The sequence below is a fragment of the Chiloscyllium plagiosum genome, chromosome 2 (genome assembly GCF_004010195.1).
Source record: "Chiloscyllium plagiosum isolate BGI_BamShark_2017 chromosome 2, ASM401019v2, whole genome shotgun sequence".
Taxonomy (NCBI): Eukaryota; Metazoa; Chordata; class Chondrichthyes; order Orectolobiformes; family Hemiscylliidae; genus Chiloscyllium; species Chiloscyllium plagiosum.
The window spans coordinates 53,495,222-53,512,602 of NC_057711.1; the positions used below are offsets into that span (position 1 = coordinate 53,495,222).

Sequence of the window (17,381 nt, forward strand, 5' to 3'; positions counted from 1 at the left end):
GCCTATCACCCTCACCTTAACCTCCTTCCACCTATCGCATTCCCAACACCCCTCCCCAAGTCCCTCCTCCCTACCTTTTATCTTAACCTGCTTGGCACACCTTCCTCATTCCTGAAGAAGGGCTTATGCCCGAAATGTCGATTCTCCTGTTCCTTGGATGCTGACTGACCTGCTGTGCTTTTCCAGCAACACATTTTTCAGCTCTGATCTCCAGCATCTGCAGTCCTCACTTTCTCTCAGCTCTGTTTTACCTGAACTTCCAAGTACACCACAATCTTATTCTTAATAATGACCTTGAAAATCTTACCAACAACCAAAATCAGACTAACCAGCCTATAATTTCCAGTTTCTGCCTTCCTCCCTTCTTAAACAAGGATATTACATTAGCCATTTTCCCACCCTCTGTGTCCCTCCTTAACTCCAGTGATTCTTGAATGATCACCACCAATATCTACATAATCTCCCCAGCTGTCTCATTCAGAATTCTGGGGTATAACTCATCTGGTCTCACTTTCAGATCTTTTAGCTTCCCCAGCATCTTCTCCTTCATGATGGCCATTACATTCAACTGTGCTTCCTTTCTCTCTTGAAGTTCTAGTATGTTACTGGTGGCTTCCACAGTGATTTGGAAATATATAGCCATTCCTTCAGTGTTGTTGGGACAAAATCCTGGGATTCCCTCCACAATAGTATTGTGTTAAAAATCACACAACTCCAGGTTTTAGTCCAACAGGTTTATTTGGAAGTATTAGCTTTGGAGTGCTGCTCCTTCATCAGATAGCTGTGGAGCAGGGATTATAAGACACAATTTATTGCAAAACATCTCAGTGTCATGCAACTGTCCATCCCAGTCCAACACCGGCACCTCCACACAACAGTATTGTGATTCTACCTACAGTGCATGGACTAGAGCAGCTCAAGAAGGCAGCTCACCTTCTCAAGGGCAATAGGGATGAGAAATAAGGCTGATCTAGCCAGTGATGCTCACATTCCATCAGGAATTTTTTTAAAAACTGTGTTTGAAAGATTGCATATACTATGGTTAAAAATACTGGGCTTTCTCATAGTGTTCTGTCCAGCACATTTTTCACAAGCAGCAGCTCGACAATAGATTAACTGTTGATTTCCCTGCTGTCTGTGGAATGATGTGTACAAAATAGTGGCTCTTCTTCATAACAATTGCTGCATAAAATATGAATCGTTGTACAGCTCTTTGTGTTGATTCCAATTATTGGAGAGAATTATACAACTACAAGTGTTAATTTTCCAGTTTGATTTTTATTCTTCTTTAAATGGGATTTGCTTGTCTATAATTTTGCAGATGTTAAAAGGAACTTATATCGACAATTATTCAATTGTGGGGATGATGTGAAAATCCAGCTTTATTCAATCGCCTTGTTGCAGTATCAGGTGGATTTTGTGAAGACCTCTACTGTTGGTGTAAAGGATCTGATCCGCCTGGTTAAACATTGGTTTAGGACGTCATTCGCTAAGCCAACTGAGGCCAATAGGTTTGTTTGTATTTATGCTAGATTGTTTAAAACAACATATAATGTGGTTATTTTTTTCTAGAAAATTAAAATCATTTGAAAGTTTGTCTGATTTAAATATGTAATAGTTATTGCTTATGATGTGAATGCTGCTTGTGCTGTCAAAATTCTCTCTATGTCATATTAACAGAGAAATTAATCTGCTAATTTGTTTTGATATGACCATTAATTTTTTTAAAACTTGCACTTATATACAGCTGTTCGATGATTGAAACTGTCACTTCAATACTTTGGCCAGCTAGTAAAGGTTTTACTTTACAAGCACATAGAGTCATAGAGTCATAGAGATGTGCAGCATGGAAGCAGACCTTTCGGTCCAGCCCGTCCATACCGACCAGATATCCCAAACCAATCTAGTCCCACCTGCCAGCATCCGGCCCATATCCCTCCAAACCCTCCTGTTAATTTACCCATCCAAATCCCTTTTAAATGTTGTAATTGTATCAGCCTCCACCACTTCCTCTGGCAGCTCATTCCATACATGCACCACCCTCTGCTTGAAAACGTTGCCTCTTAGGTCCCTTTTATATCTTTCCCCCTTACCCTAAACCTATGCCCTCTACTTCTGAACTCCCCCACCCACAGAAGAGACTTTGTCTTTTTATTCTATCTGTGCCCCTCATGATTTCATAAACCTCTATAAGGTCATCACTCAGCTACAAGGAAAACAGCCCTAGCCTATTCAACCTCTCCCTATAGCTCAACTCCTCCAACCCTGGCAACATGCTTGTAAATCTTTTCTGAACCCTTTCAAGTTTCGCAACATCCTTCTGATAGGAAGGAGTCAACCTCTATAAGGTCATCACTCAGCTACAAGGAAAACTGCCCTAGCCTATTCAACCTCTCCCTATAGCTCAACTCCTCCAACCTTGGCAACATGCTTGTAAATCTTTTCTGAACCCTTTCAAGTTTCGCAACATCCTTCTGATAGGAAGGAGTCCAGAACTGCACGCAATATTCCTACAGTGGCCTAACCAATGTCCTGTACAGTTGCAACATGATCTCCCAACTCCTATACGCAATACTCTGACCATTTAAGGAAAGCATGCCAAACACTGCCTTCACTATCCTATCTACCTGTGACTCCACTTTCAAGGAGCTTCCTTCACTCCAAGGTCTCTTTGTTCAACAACACTCCCTAGGACCTTACCATTAAGTGTATAAGTTCCGCTAAGATTTGCTTTCCCAAAATGTAGCACCTTGTATTTATCTAAATTAAACTCCATCTGCCACTTCTCAGCCCATTGGCCCATTTAATCAAGATCCCGTTGTTGGGACATAGCATATGTCTTGACATCACATTCGTGATGAAGGGCTTTTGCCCGAAACATTGATTCTCCTGCTCCTTCGATGCTGCCTGACATGCTGTGCTTTTCAGCACCACACTCGACTCTGATCTCCAGCATCTGCAGTCCTCACTTTTGCCTACATGTCTTGACAAACTCTACCGCGGTATCTCTCTGATGCACTGTCAGCATGACAATGTACAGTCTTAACTTTCACATTTCATTGCAATGTCTTTACCATTTACTTATCAATTTAGTACTTACATCACACATCCTTCCCAAAAATCAGAATTATACATAGCAGAGCTATAAATATCCCTTTTATGTTCTCATTAGCCCTTTGAAGCATTGTTAGCACTTTAGGTCTGGCATCCCCCTACTGTCTGTGCTGTTATCACTGTAAAAGTTTGTGATCTTTAAGTTTTATGGCTGACATTCTTCGACAGAATATAGTGTTGTCTACATTTTGCCATTATGCTTAGGGAATGTGCTAATAGCTACATTTGTCTATTCTGAGGTTGTTATGCACTTAAAAGTCAATGTTAATCACATCTGCAATAATTTGCATTTATATAGTATCTTTTACACAGAACAACATTCTAATGTTCGAGGGAATGGTTTCAACCAATATTTGATACTGAGCTACCAGCAGATATTGGAACACATGACTAAAAGCTTGCTTACAAAAGTCAATTCGAAGGAGTGTCGTAACAGACAAATAAAAGGGAGCAGACGTGAAGAGAGTTAGAAATGGAATTGCAGAGTTTGGGGGGCTTTGACTGTTGAATGCATGACTGTCAATGGTAGAGCTATTAAAACTGGATATCAAAAGGTCAAAATTAAAGGAGTATGGATATATCTGAGTTAGACAATATTACAGTACATTTGATAATAATAAGAATCTGTAATGTTTATATGTACATCTGCATGACATTCAGTACCAAATATCACAGCAGCTTCATTACCAATGAAACACTTTTGGGAAAAAAAACAAAGAACTGCGGATGCTGGAAATCAAGAATCAAAACAGAATTTGCTGGGAAAGCTCAGCATTCCTGGCAGCATCTGTGGAGAGAAAGCAGAGTTAATGTTTTAGGTTCAGTGACACTTCCTCAGAACTAATCGTAGCTCGGGAAAGGTTGGAATATACACTACAGGAAGGGTGGGGAGGAGGGGCAAGGAGTAAACAATAGATGGAGGTGAAGACCATGGAGAGAGAATAGCAGTGGGACTGACAAAGGACTGGGTAAAGGTCAGCCCTGGAGAATCTATTTGGGACCATTAGTAGCTGACAGTGGATTGTGTGTGATGACAGCCCATGTGATGACAAGACCTGGTGTGTGAGAGTTGGGGTAAGCACATGGGAGAAGGTATTCAGGCCCTAAAATTATTGAACTTGACATTGAATCCAGAGGCTGTAGGATCCTCAAGTGGAAAATGAGGTGCTGTTCTTTCAGTTTGTACTGAGCTTTGTTTGAGCACTACAGCAAGCCTGTGACAGAGATGTTGACCAGGGAACAGGATGATGTGTTAAAATGGCAGGATCAGGGTCATTTTTGCAGACAGAAGGAGGTGTTTCACAAAGTGATCACCCAAACTGCATTTCTTCTCCCCAGGGTACAGGAGATCCCATTGTGAACAGTGAATACAGTAGGCTGGATTGAGTGAAGCGCAGGTAAATTGCTGCTTCACCTGGAAGGTGAGTCTAGGGACTTGGATACTGAGGTGGGAGGAAGTAAATGGGTGTGTATTACACCTTCTGCGGTTGCATGGGAAGGTCCTAAAGGAGTGTGGTGTGGTTGTTAGGAGTGGAGGAGAAGTGAACCAGGGTGTCCAAGAAGGAATAGTCCCTGGGGAAAGCTGACAAGGGAGGAGAGGGGAATATATGCCTGGTGGTGGCATTCTGCTGAATATGGAGGAAATGGCGGCTAAAGATCATTTAGACGTGGATGCTGGTGGAGTGGCAATTGAGGACCAGGGGACCATATCGCTGTTGTGGAAGGGAAGAGAGAGGGTGAGGGCTGAAGTGTGGGAGATGGGTCTGATCCAGCTGAGGGCCCTTTCAACCCGTGGTGGTGGAGAATCCTCAGTTGAGGAAGAAGGTGGACCTTTGGGAGTTTCTCTTGTCAAAACTGGCATCATCGGAACTGATGTGACTTAGACGGAGAAACCAAGAGAGTAGAATAGAGTCTTTACAGGAAGCTGGTGTGGGAAATTATAGTCAAGATAATTGTGAGAGTCTGCTCATTTGTAATGGATATTGGTGGCCAGCCTATCCCTAGAAATGGAAAAGGAGATGATAAGAAAGGGAAGGGAGGAGTCAGAGAAATGAATCACTTGAAGGTGAGGGCAGTGTGCAAGTGGAGTTGATCAACATTTCCAATTCCAGGCGAGAGAGAGAAGCAACACTGATAATGTAAGAGGTGTGAGTGAGAAAGAGTAGGACTGGAACAAGGAATGTTCCACATACTCCACAAAGAGACAGGTGCAACCGAGGCTCATGTGAGTACCCATTGTCACCCCATTGACTTGAAGAAAGTGAGAGGAGTTCAAGGAAACATTGACCAGGGTGGCTCAGCCAGGTGGAGGATGGTGGGGGTGGATGGTGGCAATTCAGGCATTTTTAATGCAAAGAAGCAGAGAGCCCTGAGACCATCCTGATGGGGGATGGACATGTGAAGGGATTGTACCTCCATGGTAAAGAGGAGACAGCTGGAGCCCGCAAACTGGAAATTCTGAAACTGTCAGAATATAAGTGGGAAGGGACTGAACAAGAGGAGAAAACAATCGAGTCGAAGTAGGAAGAGATGAGTTCCGTGGGAAAAGAACAGGCAGAAACAAAGGGTGTACCCGGGCAGTCATGTTTGTGGATTTTGAGAAGGAGGCAGAAGTGGACTGTGCAGGGCTGAGGGTCTGTGAGGTGTGAGTTGGTTGGGTGGGGGGGGGCAGTGGGGGTGAGGGTGCAGGGCACAGGGAGGGGGGAGGATCACCAGAAGAAATGTGATTTGCGACCATTGTGGATGCTACGACCTGCTGGTTCATGATGGTGTCATGGTCAGGGGGAGATAGCAGGAGGTATCTCAGAATTGGCACTCCTCATTCCTGATGAAAGGCTTTTACCCAAAACGTCGACTCGGATGCTGCCTGGCCTGCTGTGCTTTTCCAGCACCGCACTCTCGACTCTGCAGTATAGAAGTCAGTCCGCCAAATGACAACAGCTCTACCCTTCTTAGCAGGCTCCATTAAAGTCAGGGTTGGATCTGAAAGCATGGAGTGCTGTCAGTTTAGAGGGAGATGGGTTTGAATGGATAAGGGAGGGCAGGGAAATTAAAGCGACCAATGTCACGTCGACAATTCTCAATGAACAGGTCGAATGCAGGTAAAAGACCTTAGGAAGGGGGTCCAGGTGGATGTAGAGTGTTAGAGATAGGCGAAGGGGTCTGTAGGATGGGGAGAGTACTCTTGTCCAAAAAAATGGACATGGAGACGAAGGAGGCTGAAGAAGAGTTCAACGTCATGTTGTGCCTGGAATTCATTAAAGGTGGGGATGCAGAGGGATAAAACTGAAACCTTTGCTGAGTACAGAATGTTCAACATCAGAGAGCAGAAGGGCAGAAAGGATAGTAAATACATGACAGGAGGTGGGGTTGGAAGAGAGGATGGAGCCAGATGGAAGGGAGTGGGAAGAAGGTTCCAGAGAACTTTGAATATCTTTAAGTTGTTGTTTCCTGTTTTCCTTATTGCCTGAAACAAAAAGAAAAAGTTGTTTGTTAGCACCTCGAATGAGCAGGAGGATGAAGTAAATTTGGGGGGAGGAGGGTAGCTCTGACCCAGTGTGGGGTGGTGCTGTTGGAGTGAGAGATGGAGAGTTGCATACAGCGATGCATAACGCAGAGTGTGGATCTCAGCATGTGGTAAGAGCAGCTGTCTGTGAGGTGTTGTACACCACGGAGATACCTGTGATCCTGGGTGGATTCAAAACATGAAGAATGAAACTTGAAGAATGAAACATTCTTCAAAACAGTTTTCAAAACATTTTTGAAGCTTATGTATTGTTATAATGTAGGCAAATTTCAGTGAAAGCAATTTGACATGAAGAAATTAAGCATTTCCATAATAACATTATGGTTAAGATTGTGTGAATACATTTGAAGTTTAAATATTACTGTTTTACTTCTCCTAGATTAGAAGTGTTTTGACTCTAACATTAAACCACTACCAATTTTCTCTCTCTCTCTCTCTCTATTGGGGAGGGGGGCAGCCCTATGCTGTGGATGACTTCTATCAGAAATATTAAACGTGAACTGATCATTTACAATCTGGGATATTAACTTAGTTGCTTAAAATTATTTAATGCATCATTTCAATCACTTAATTGAATAAAATCTTTGAGGTAATTAAGTAGAAAGAAATAGGATTTCATTATCACATCTATTGAAGATGATTAGTGCTCTTACAAATGCAAATGTATTCCATTTAACATTGAAAATGCCTGGAAGATATAAAATATGCAAAGTTCTATTTACTCAACCCATTTTCAATTAAATGTTGATGTGGATTTTAATGAGGAGCTGTTGGAAGTAAGAGATAAAATCATTGAAGGTTTGGTAACTGAGAATAAGAATGATTTTTATATGGAGACCGGTGATTATTGTTAATGGGTGAACAAGATTACTGCAGGACAATATAGGGGCAATAGAATCTTGGTCAAATGGTATTTCTGTAGGAAAGAGCTCAGGAATTCACTTAGAAGTCTAATTTGAAGTTAAAGTTCACTTAATGAACTTCTAAGCCATGGAGAGGTGAATTGGAGTGAAGGTGGTAAATGTTATGGAACTTTCTTGACAATAGATAGTTGATATAGTTTTGAAGTCATTGCAAGCATTAATCTAAGACTGGGTGTTGTTTGATTCAATTTGAATGAGAGATTATTTAAGAATCTGAAGTCAGGAATAAAAGACTATGTAAGTTTTGACTGCTGCTGAATAACACGACTTCTGTTTTCCAAATAATGAGGTGAAGAAAATTCTGATGATCAACACATGTTGTCAAATAACACTAACTATTGTGGGACCAGAGGCAATGGTGGAGAAGTAGTGCTGGATGTCATCAGGTTGCATTTCAAAACTAGCCCCATATTTGAGGTTAATGTTAACAGTGGCAGCATATAAATGAAGAAAAGGCATATCCTAAGAAAGGAAACTTGGAATATTTTGGAACTTACTGTACAAGGTTGAGAGCACAAGCCATTACCAAAGACATGCCAGGTCTGTTTTGGAACACATAGGAGTGGAACAAGTTGAGGACAACTCCTTCTCCCCTAGATCGAAGTAAACTGTACATCAGAAAGTCTGAAGTAGAATGGAGTTGTCAGCAGTGCTGTACTTTGTGGAGAGGATTAAGAAAATAGAATGGGAAAAGATGTTGTCAGTAGCTTTGTTTGAAGCTGCCTTCGCATGTATTGCTAGTTACAAGATGTTTCTCTGGATTATATTCCTGTAATCAATCTGAATTTCATATTAATGATCATAAAATACTGATGTAGTTTTTGACCATACAGTAAAGACTTTCTCAACTTGACAATGATTCAGTAATGGCTACTTTACCAATATAATCTTTTATAGATTCCGAAGGCTTCCTTCTTCCTATACCATGGAACTTATCACCATCCATGTCTGGCAGCTGGCAGGAAAACCCATATTTTTCAGTCTTATCCAGGGCCTCAGAGCAGTGCTCAAGTACCTGGTAAATTGCACTGATATTTTCATCATCTGGTATGATCACTATGATAAAAACTTCCATATTGTGAAGAAAGCACTTCAGAAACAAAGCAGGTAAATAAGTAGGAATATAATAATAAAATCAAAGTATGAATTACACTGGTCTGAATTTAGACTCTTGTTTTATAGTTCTGCTATCATTTTGCAAAGACTGTATAACAAATCTATTCACAAGGCCGTAAAGCTGTAAACATTGCTTGATATGACACTGGGCCACCAAGACCAGAAATAATGTGGGGAAATATGAGGTTGTGCATTTTGGCAGGAAGATTAGAATGACCTGCATATTATTAAAGAGGAGAAAGACTGCAGAAAACTACAAAGTTGGGTGTTCTTGTCCATGAATCACAAGTTCAGAATCCAGGTTCAGCAGGTAACAGGGAAGACAAACAAAATGTTGGCCTTTATTCAAACATAACTGAATAAAAAGTAAGGACGTTTTGCTAAAATTATGCAAGGCACTAGCCAGGCCACAGCTGGAATACTGCAAATGGTTTTGGGCTCCTTAACTAAGGAAGTATATATTGACATTGGAGGCAGTCCAAAGAAGGTTCACCAGGCTGATAATGGGTATAGAGAAACTTTCATATGAGGAGAGATTGAGAAGATGGGGCTTGTACTCATCGGAATATAGAAGAATGGGATGTGACCTTGTTGAAACATATAAAGGGACTTGAAAGGATTGATACAGAAAGGTTGTTTCTTCTTGTGAGAGAGTCTAGGATCAGAGGGTATAACCTCAGAATAACTGGTTGCACATTTAAGACAGAGGTGAGGAGAACTTACTTCTCTCAAAAACCTGTGCAAATTCTTCACCACAGAAGGCTATTGATATTGAGTCATTGTATAGATTCAAGGCTGAGATAAATAGATTGTTAATCAGTAAGGGAATCAAATGTTTTAGGGAAAAGGCAGGAAGTGGCCTTAGGATTATCGGCTAATTGAATGGCAGAGTAGATGGGCTGAGTGGCTTACTTCTGCTCCTGAAATTTAGAATAGCAAGGGGTAACTTAATTGACATCCATAAGATTCTTAATGGCCTTGACTGTGTGGAGGTTTTCTGTTATGGGAGAATCCAGAACACAAGGACACTGTTTTAACATGATGAGGAGAATGTTTTTTCTCTCAGAGGGTTGTGCAAATTTGGAACACTCTGCCTTGGAAAGCAGTAGATGCAGGCTCATTTAATATTTTTAAGACAGAGGTGGGTAGATTCTTGTTAGGCAGAGAATCAGGGTCATCAAGGGTGTAAGAGAAAATAAACTTTCAGCCATTGTGATCTTATTGAACATCACAGCAAGTTCAAGAGGCTGAATGGTGAACTCTGCTCCTAATTTTTTTGTTTGACCTATTTTTCTAATCAAGATCTTTTTACAGTTCAGAGATCTTATTACACACCACTGGAGCAGGTGGGACCTGAACCTGGGCTTCCCGGTCCAGGGCTAGGGACACTAACATGCCACAAAATAGCCATTTCAACTCTGCTTCTAATTTGTATCTTCGTAATACGGTAATGGTGCTTTGCTTCAAGCTATATATTAACTGTGTAAGCGTGATGAGCAACAACATTGTGGAGGATGAATTCCCACAGTATGGAGAAGTTAGTTTGTTGAGGAACGAACTTGGGAGTAGACTACTTTAAATCTAGTTTTATGCAAGGAGAAAGGGCTCATCAATGCTGTATTTCTTCAATACCTTTTTGGGAAGAGTGACCATAATATGGTGGAATTTTGCATTGGATGTTTTTTGAAAAGGATGTACTTAAATCTGAAACTGAGGGCTTGAAATTAAACAAAGGAAACTGTGAAGATTGGAAAGATAAGTTGGCTGTGGTGGATTGGGAAAATATAAGGTAAAATGGAGAACTCCAGATCTGTTGGCTTGACATCAGTAGTAGAGAAAAATTTAGAATTTATTATATAGTATGTAGTAATTGGGCACTTATAAAATAATAATCTAATTGGGCAACATCAACATGGATTCACGAAAGGACGTCTTTATTGATAAACTTACAATTTTAAAACATTTTACTAATGTGGAATAAGAACAACCTGTACATATGGGGCATTTCGATTTCAGAAAGTTTTCAATAAGGTCCAACACAGTAAATTAGTAAGAAAAATAAGAGTGCATGGAATAGGGGCTAATTTGCTGGAAAGGATTGAGAGTTGGTTCAGAATGAAACAGGGAGCAAGAATAAATAGAGTTATAGAGATGTACAGCATGGAAACAGACCCTTTGGCCCAATTCATCCTTGTCGACCAGATATCCTAAATTAATCTAGTCCCAAAGTTTGTGAGAAGATTTGTAGCTCGGGTGCTCGTTGTTGTGGTTCTGTTCGCCGAGCTGGGAATTTGTGTTGCAGATGTTTCATCCCCTGTCTAGGTGACATCCTCAGTCCTCGGGAGCCTCCTGTGAAGCACTTCTGTGATCTTTCCTCCGGCATTTGTAGTGGTTGAATCTGTCACTTCCGGTTGTCAGTTCCAGCTGTCTATTGTATTGGGTCCAGATTGATGTGCTTATTGATTGAATCTGTCGATGAGTGCCATGCCTCTAGGAATCCCCTGGCTGTTCTCTGTTTGGCTTGTCCTATAGTAGTAGTATTGTCCCAGCTGAATTCATGTTGTTTGTCATCTGCGTGTGTGGCTATTAAGGATAGCTGGTTGTGTCGTTTCATGGCTAGATGGTGTTCATGGATGCGGATCGTTAGCTGTCTTCCTGTTTGTCCTGTGTAGTGTTTTGTACAGACCTTGCATGGGATTTTGTACACTACATTGGTTTTGCTCACGCTGGGTATCGGGTCCTTCATTCTGGTGAGTTGTCTGAGAGTGGCTGTTGGTTTGTGTGCTGTTATGAGTCCTAGTGGTCGCAGTAGTCTGGCTGTCAGTTCAGAAATGCTCTTGATGTATGGGCTCACCCACCTCTGGACTTATAGCAGAAGCGGTAATGCAAAGGTTAGAACAAACAATCTTACCGCAAATTCAACCCAAACTCTGGGTCAGATATGTTGACGACACCTTTGTAATAATTAAAAACACAGAAATAGAGAACACACACTGGATCATCAATGCCACATTCACAGGAATCTGATTCACTAGAGAGGAAGAAAAGGACAACCAACTCCCATTCCTAGGTGTGATGGTACAGAGAACACCAAACAGAGAATTCACCACAAAGGTACACAGGAAAGCCACTCAGACCAAGTCCTGAACTACGAAAGCAACCACCCCAACACACACAAAAGAAGTTGCATCAAGACACTGTTCAAAAGGGGCACAACATACTGCAGTACACCAGAACTGCAAAAAGAGGAAGAAGAACACCTATACAATGTATTTGCCAAAAACGGATACCCCCGCAATTTCATCAACAGATGCCTAAGGGAAAGACAGTGGAACGAGGACATGCCACACCCCAAAGGACCAGCCACGTTACCATACATCAAAGAGCATTTCCGAACTGACAGCCAGACTACTGCGACCACTAGGACTCATAACAGCACACAAACCAATAGCCACTCTCAGACAACAACTCACTAGAACGAAGGGTCCGATACCCAGCATGAGCAAAATCAATGTAGTGTACAAAATCCCATGCAACGACTGCACAAAACACTACACAGGACAAACAGGAAGACAGCTAACGATCCACACCCATGAACACCAACTAGCCACAAAACGACACAACAAGCTATCCTTAGTAGCCACACACGCAGATGACAAGCAACATGAATTCAACTGGGACAACACTACTGTTATAGGAGAAGCCAAACAGAGAACAGCCAGGGAATTCCTAGAGGCATGGCACTCATCCATAGATTCAATCAATAAGCACATCAATCTGGACCCAATATACCGGCCACTGCAACGGACAGCTGGAACTGACAACCGGAAGCGGCAGATTCAAACCACTACAAATGCTGGAGGAAAGATCACAGAAGCGCTTCACAGGAGGCTCCCAAGCACTGAGGATGTCACCTAGACAGGGGACAAAACGTCTGCAACACAAATTCCCAGCTCGGCGAACAGAACCACAATAATCTAGTCAACTTTGCCAGCACTTGGCTCATATCACTCGAAACCCTTCCTATTCATGTACCCATCCAGATGTCTCTTAAATGTTGTAATTGTACCAACTCCACTACCTCCTCTGGTAGTTCATTCCATACACGCACCACCGTTTGCAAGAAAAGGTTGCCCCAATGGTCCCTTTTATATCTTTCTCCTCTCACCCTAAACCTATGCCCTCTAGTTCTGGACTCCCCCAACCCAGGGAAAAGACCTCATCTATTTATCCTATCCATGCCCCTCATGATTGTATAAACCTCTATAAGGTCACCCCTCAGCCTCCGATGCTCCAGGGAAAACAGCCCCAGCCTATTCAGCCTCTCCCTATAGCTCAAACTCTCCAAGCCTGGCAACATCACCTTAAATATTTTCTGAAACCTTTCAAGTTTCACAATATCCTTCTTCTAGGGGTTATTTTCAAGTTAGCTGGCTGCAACTAACACTTCTAACCCGGACATTCATTATTTACAACAATAATCTGGATGCAACTACCAAATGCAATATTTCCAAATTGTGGACAACACCAAAGTAGATGAGCAATTCTGTTGTGAAGATTATACAAAGATGCATCATGCAGATTTGGATAGGCTGAGTGAATAGCCAAGAACATGGCAAATGGAATCTATGTGGATAAGTTTGAAATTTGATAGAAGGAACAGAGGTACAAGAGTATATCTTAAGTTGTGAGAAAGTAGTGAATGTTGATGCCTAATGGGCATGGGTGTCGTTGTTCATAAGCCACTAAAAGCCACACACAGGTGCAGCAAGCAATTAAGAAGGCAAATGGTATGTTGACCTTTATCTGAAGAAGACTTGACTAATAGAGTAAAGATGCCATGCTTCAATTGTATAGAACCTTGGGCACCTGGAGTATAGTGTGTTTTTTTAATCCCCTTACCTAAGGAAGCTATCTGTTCTAAAGAGGGAGTACAGCAGACGTTCACCAAACTAATTACTGGAATTGTCTAACTTTTCTAACTGGAGAGGTAAGACCTGTCTCCTTGAGTTCTTATTGAAATTTACAGTTGTTAAAGGGAGGGATAACGTCAACTTAAAAAGGTACTTCCATTAGTTGTGCATTACAAATTAGGGGACACACTCTCAGGATAAAGTACAAGCTATTTAGAACTGAGATAAGGAGGAAGTGTTTTTCACTTAGGAGTCATAAGTCTTTGGAATTCTCTAGTCCAGAAGAGTGTCAAAGCTCAGTCATTGAGAATATTCGATACAGGGACTGATACATTTTTAGACACTAATGACATCAGGGAAAGTGGGGATATCAGGGGAAATGGCGTTGAAGTACATGGTGATCTAGAATGTTGGAGCAAACTTGAGGGGCTGAGTTCCTATGTGCCAAGTTTGCTACACTAAGGATTTTAGAGCCTGTAATTTGAAATTATTAAATGAATGTAAATGATATAAGTGTTTGTTTTCAATTCCAGACCTTTTGTTTTGGATCCAGCAAACCCCACTTTTAATGTCTGTGAAAATAGCAATGCTTGGGATGAAGTGACTCATGTGGCCCGTCAAAGTCTTCTGAAGCCACTTCTCCGTGGTATACAAGCAAAGGTTCCATGGCTCTTCACCAATAACTGGTGATACTAGTTTCTTTTCAGCACAGCAATCAGAGTACTCTCTAGGTAACACCAAAACGTGTTACAAAGAATATTTATGCAAAATTATATGTAAATTGAAATAATGAAGTGTTTAACTTTCCGGTCATGTTTGTGTACAAGTTAAAAGGGACCTTAGCTCCTGCCTTACACAATAAGATTGCATTTTGGCTGCAGCTATTTTAATCTAGTAAATTATCTGACAAATTATGTCAAAAAGAGACAGGAACCAGAAAATGTCCCTGACTTCAAATCTGCGATGTGTGCAAACAAATAATGTAATGGGATGTGTACCTTATGCTGCAGAAATTCATAACATTCTTTTATTTTCATTGAGGTAAAGCATGAGTAAATGGAACTTTAACTTCAAAAGTTGAAGATGCAAATTTTCTGTCCTGCTAATTATTGAGTGTCTGTATTAAAAATGAAGCATTCTGGTGAAACGTACAAACCTTTGGATTAAGAATAGGAGTAGAATATGCAGCCCCTCAAATTTGCTCTGCATTTGTTAAGATCATGACTCCACTGTCCCCACACACTTTGTCTCCCTTGTCAATCAAGAATCTATCCAACGCAACCTTAAAAATATTCAATAACCTGATCTCCATATTCTCTGGGGAGCATTTAAAGTCTTTGACAGATTTTAATATAAAAATAAATAAGGATGTTATTTGTATTTTCAATGGACCTGGTTGATCATTGCTTGCCAAAAGTAATGATTCTCAAACTAGAATTGTGAAAAAGTGAATCAGATGTTTTGCTAAATACATTTGTATAGGACTTTGCTGTGACCATATCTGGAATACTGTTTTGGCCTCCATATGTAAGGAAGGTTGTACTCGGATTTAAGGCACCACAGGACAGGTTCAGCAGATTGGTTCCTGGCATGGGAGAGCTGCCAATGATGAAAGGCTTAGCAATTGGGCCCATGTTTCCTAGAATTTAGAAGAATAAATGTATAAAATGCCTCTGAAATGTATAAGATTCTAAAGAAGCTTGACACAAAGAGGTTGTTTCCGTAGTTGAGGAATCTAGTACAAAGGGCAGAATCTCAGGATAAGTCACCAATCATTTAGGACAAAGGTGAGGAGATTCACTCAGAGTTATGAATCTTTACAATTCTAAGCAAAAAGCCCTGTTCTATGGATTATGCCCCAAATTGTGGACATTTATGTGTTTTTCCCTTTCAAGAATACACAAGACAGCTGTTAAAAGTCTGGTCTGCGTGTGCTAGTGGATAAGGGTGTATACTATGGGGATCCTGGTTATCTTTGTGCAGCAAGTAAAAAGAATGGAATTCTCCTCTCTTTCTTTGTTCAAACCAGAAAGCATTTGAAAGGACACAGAACAAGAGCTTTTCAGCTGATCTAGAAAGGCAAGTTTCCCAAAATCAACTGTTCTCTTACAAACCTGTACTGCTGGTATCACCCAACATAACAGCCACAACATGCCACTGTTTACTCTACAGTGTTTACTGTTTACAATCCTGGGACGAGATATCCCAACCTAATCTAGTCTCATTTGCCAGCACTTGGCCCATATCCCACTAAACCCTTCCTATTCATATACCCATCCAGATGCCTTTTAAATGTTGTAATTGTACCAGCCTCCACCACTTCCTTTGGCAGCTCATTCTATACATGCACCACCCTCTGTGTGAAACATTTGCCCCTTAGGTTCCTTTTATATCTTTCCCCTCTCACCTAAATCTATGCCCTCTAGTTCTGGACTCCCCCACCCCAGGGAAAAGGCCTTGTCTATTTACCCTAACCACAACCCTCATTATTTTATAAACCTTTAGAAAGTCACCCCTCAGCCTCCAACGCTCCAGGGAAAACAGCCCCAGCCTGTTCAACCTCTCCCGATTACTCAAATCTTCCATCCCTAGCAACATCCTTGTCAATCTTTTCTGAACCCTTTCAAGTTTCACAACATCCTTCCTAAAAGAAGGCAACCAGAATTGCAAACAATATTCCAAAAGTGGCCTATACAATGTCCTGTTCAGCTGTAACATGGCCTCCCAACTCCTATACTCAATGTTCTGACCAATAAAGGAAAGCATACCTAACACCTTCTTCACTATCCTATCTTCCTGAGACTCCACTTTCAAGGAACTATGAACCTGCCCTCCAAGATCTCTTTGTTCAGCAACACTCCCCAGGACCTTACCATTAAGTGTATAAGTCCTGCTCTGATTTGCTTTTCCAAAATGCAGCACCTCAATCTCATGAAATAGAGGGAGAACTGACCATTTGGACACAGAGCTGACTTGAAGGTAGAAGACAGAGAGTGGTTGTGGAGGGTTGTTTTTCAGACTGGAGGCCTGTAACCAGTGGAGTGCCACAAGGATCGGTGCTGGGCCCTCTAATTTTCGTCATTTATATAAATGATTTGGATGTGATTTAACTTTTATATGTAATTAGAACCTGCCTATCGTTTATAATTTGTGTATGTCTTCCATTTAGTATTAAGCTTATTCTTTCATTTAATAAAGAAAGCCTGTTTAAATTGGCTCCTTTTAAATCATGGCTTAAAAAAATAATTTTGTATTTTGAATCAATGTTCTGAGGAAGGGTCACTCAATCCAAAATGTTAACTCTGATATCAGTCCACAGATGCTATCAAACCTGCTGAGCTATTTGAGCAACATCTGCTTTTGTTAAAAAATTAATTTGATCTTAGAGAAAAGCATTGACAAGAAATTGATTATTTTAAAATTAAACTTGCGAGATGGTGGTTGAAGAAAGAAGGGAATCCCATTTATCTCACTTCTCCCAGGAGGGTGACAATTTGCTGTATCCTGTCTGAAACCATAATAGCCTGGGAAAATATGCCTAGGGAACTCCATATAAAGAAACTGCCCTCATTGTCATGATGTAGGAAATGTGGCAGACAATTTGGCAACAATGCACTCTCACATTTAGCAATGTGATAGTGATCAGATTATTGGCTTTTTATTGATATTGCTTGAGAAATAAACATAGAGTCATAGAGATATACAGCATGGAAGCAGACCCTTCAGGCCAACCCGTCCATGCCAACCAGATATCCCAACCCAATCTAGTCCCACCTGCCAGCACCCGGC

General features: G+C 41.1%; 1 protein-coding gene across 1 annotated transcript in view; it reads left to right on the forward strand.

The window, feature by feature from the left end:
• The window catches only part of LOC122559790 (2'-5'-oligoadenylate synthase 1-like), a 47,058-nt gene extending 31,196 nt beyond the window's left edge, over positions 1-15,862 (forward strand). The window contains exons 7-9 of the mRNA XM_043709829.1: positions 1,322-1,511; positions 8,461-8,670; positions 14,126-15,862. Of these exons, the coding sequence (XP_043565764.1) occupies positions 1,322-1,511; positions 8,461-8,670; positions 14,126-14,282 (557 nt within the window). The 3' untranslated portion in view covers positions 14,283-15,862. The remainder of the gene's footprint in view (positions 1-1,321; positions 1,512-8,460; positions 8,671-14,125) is intronic.
• The last annotated feature ends 1,519 nt before the right edge of the window (positions 15,863-17,381 follow it).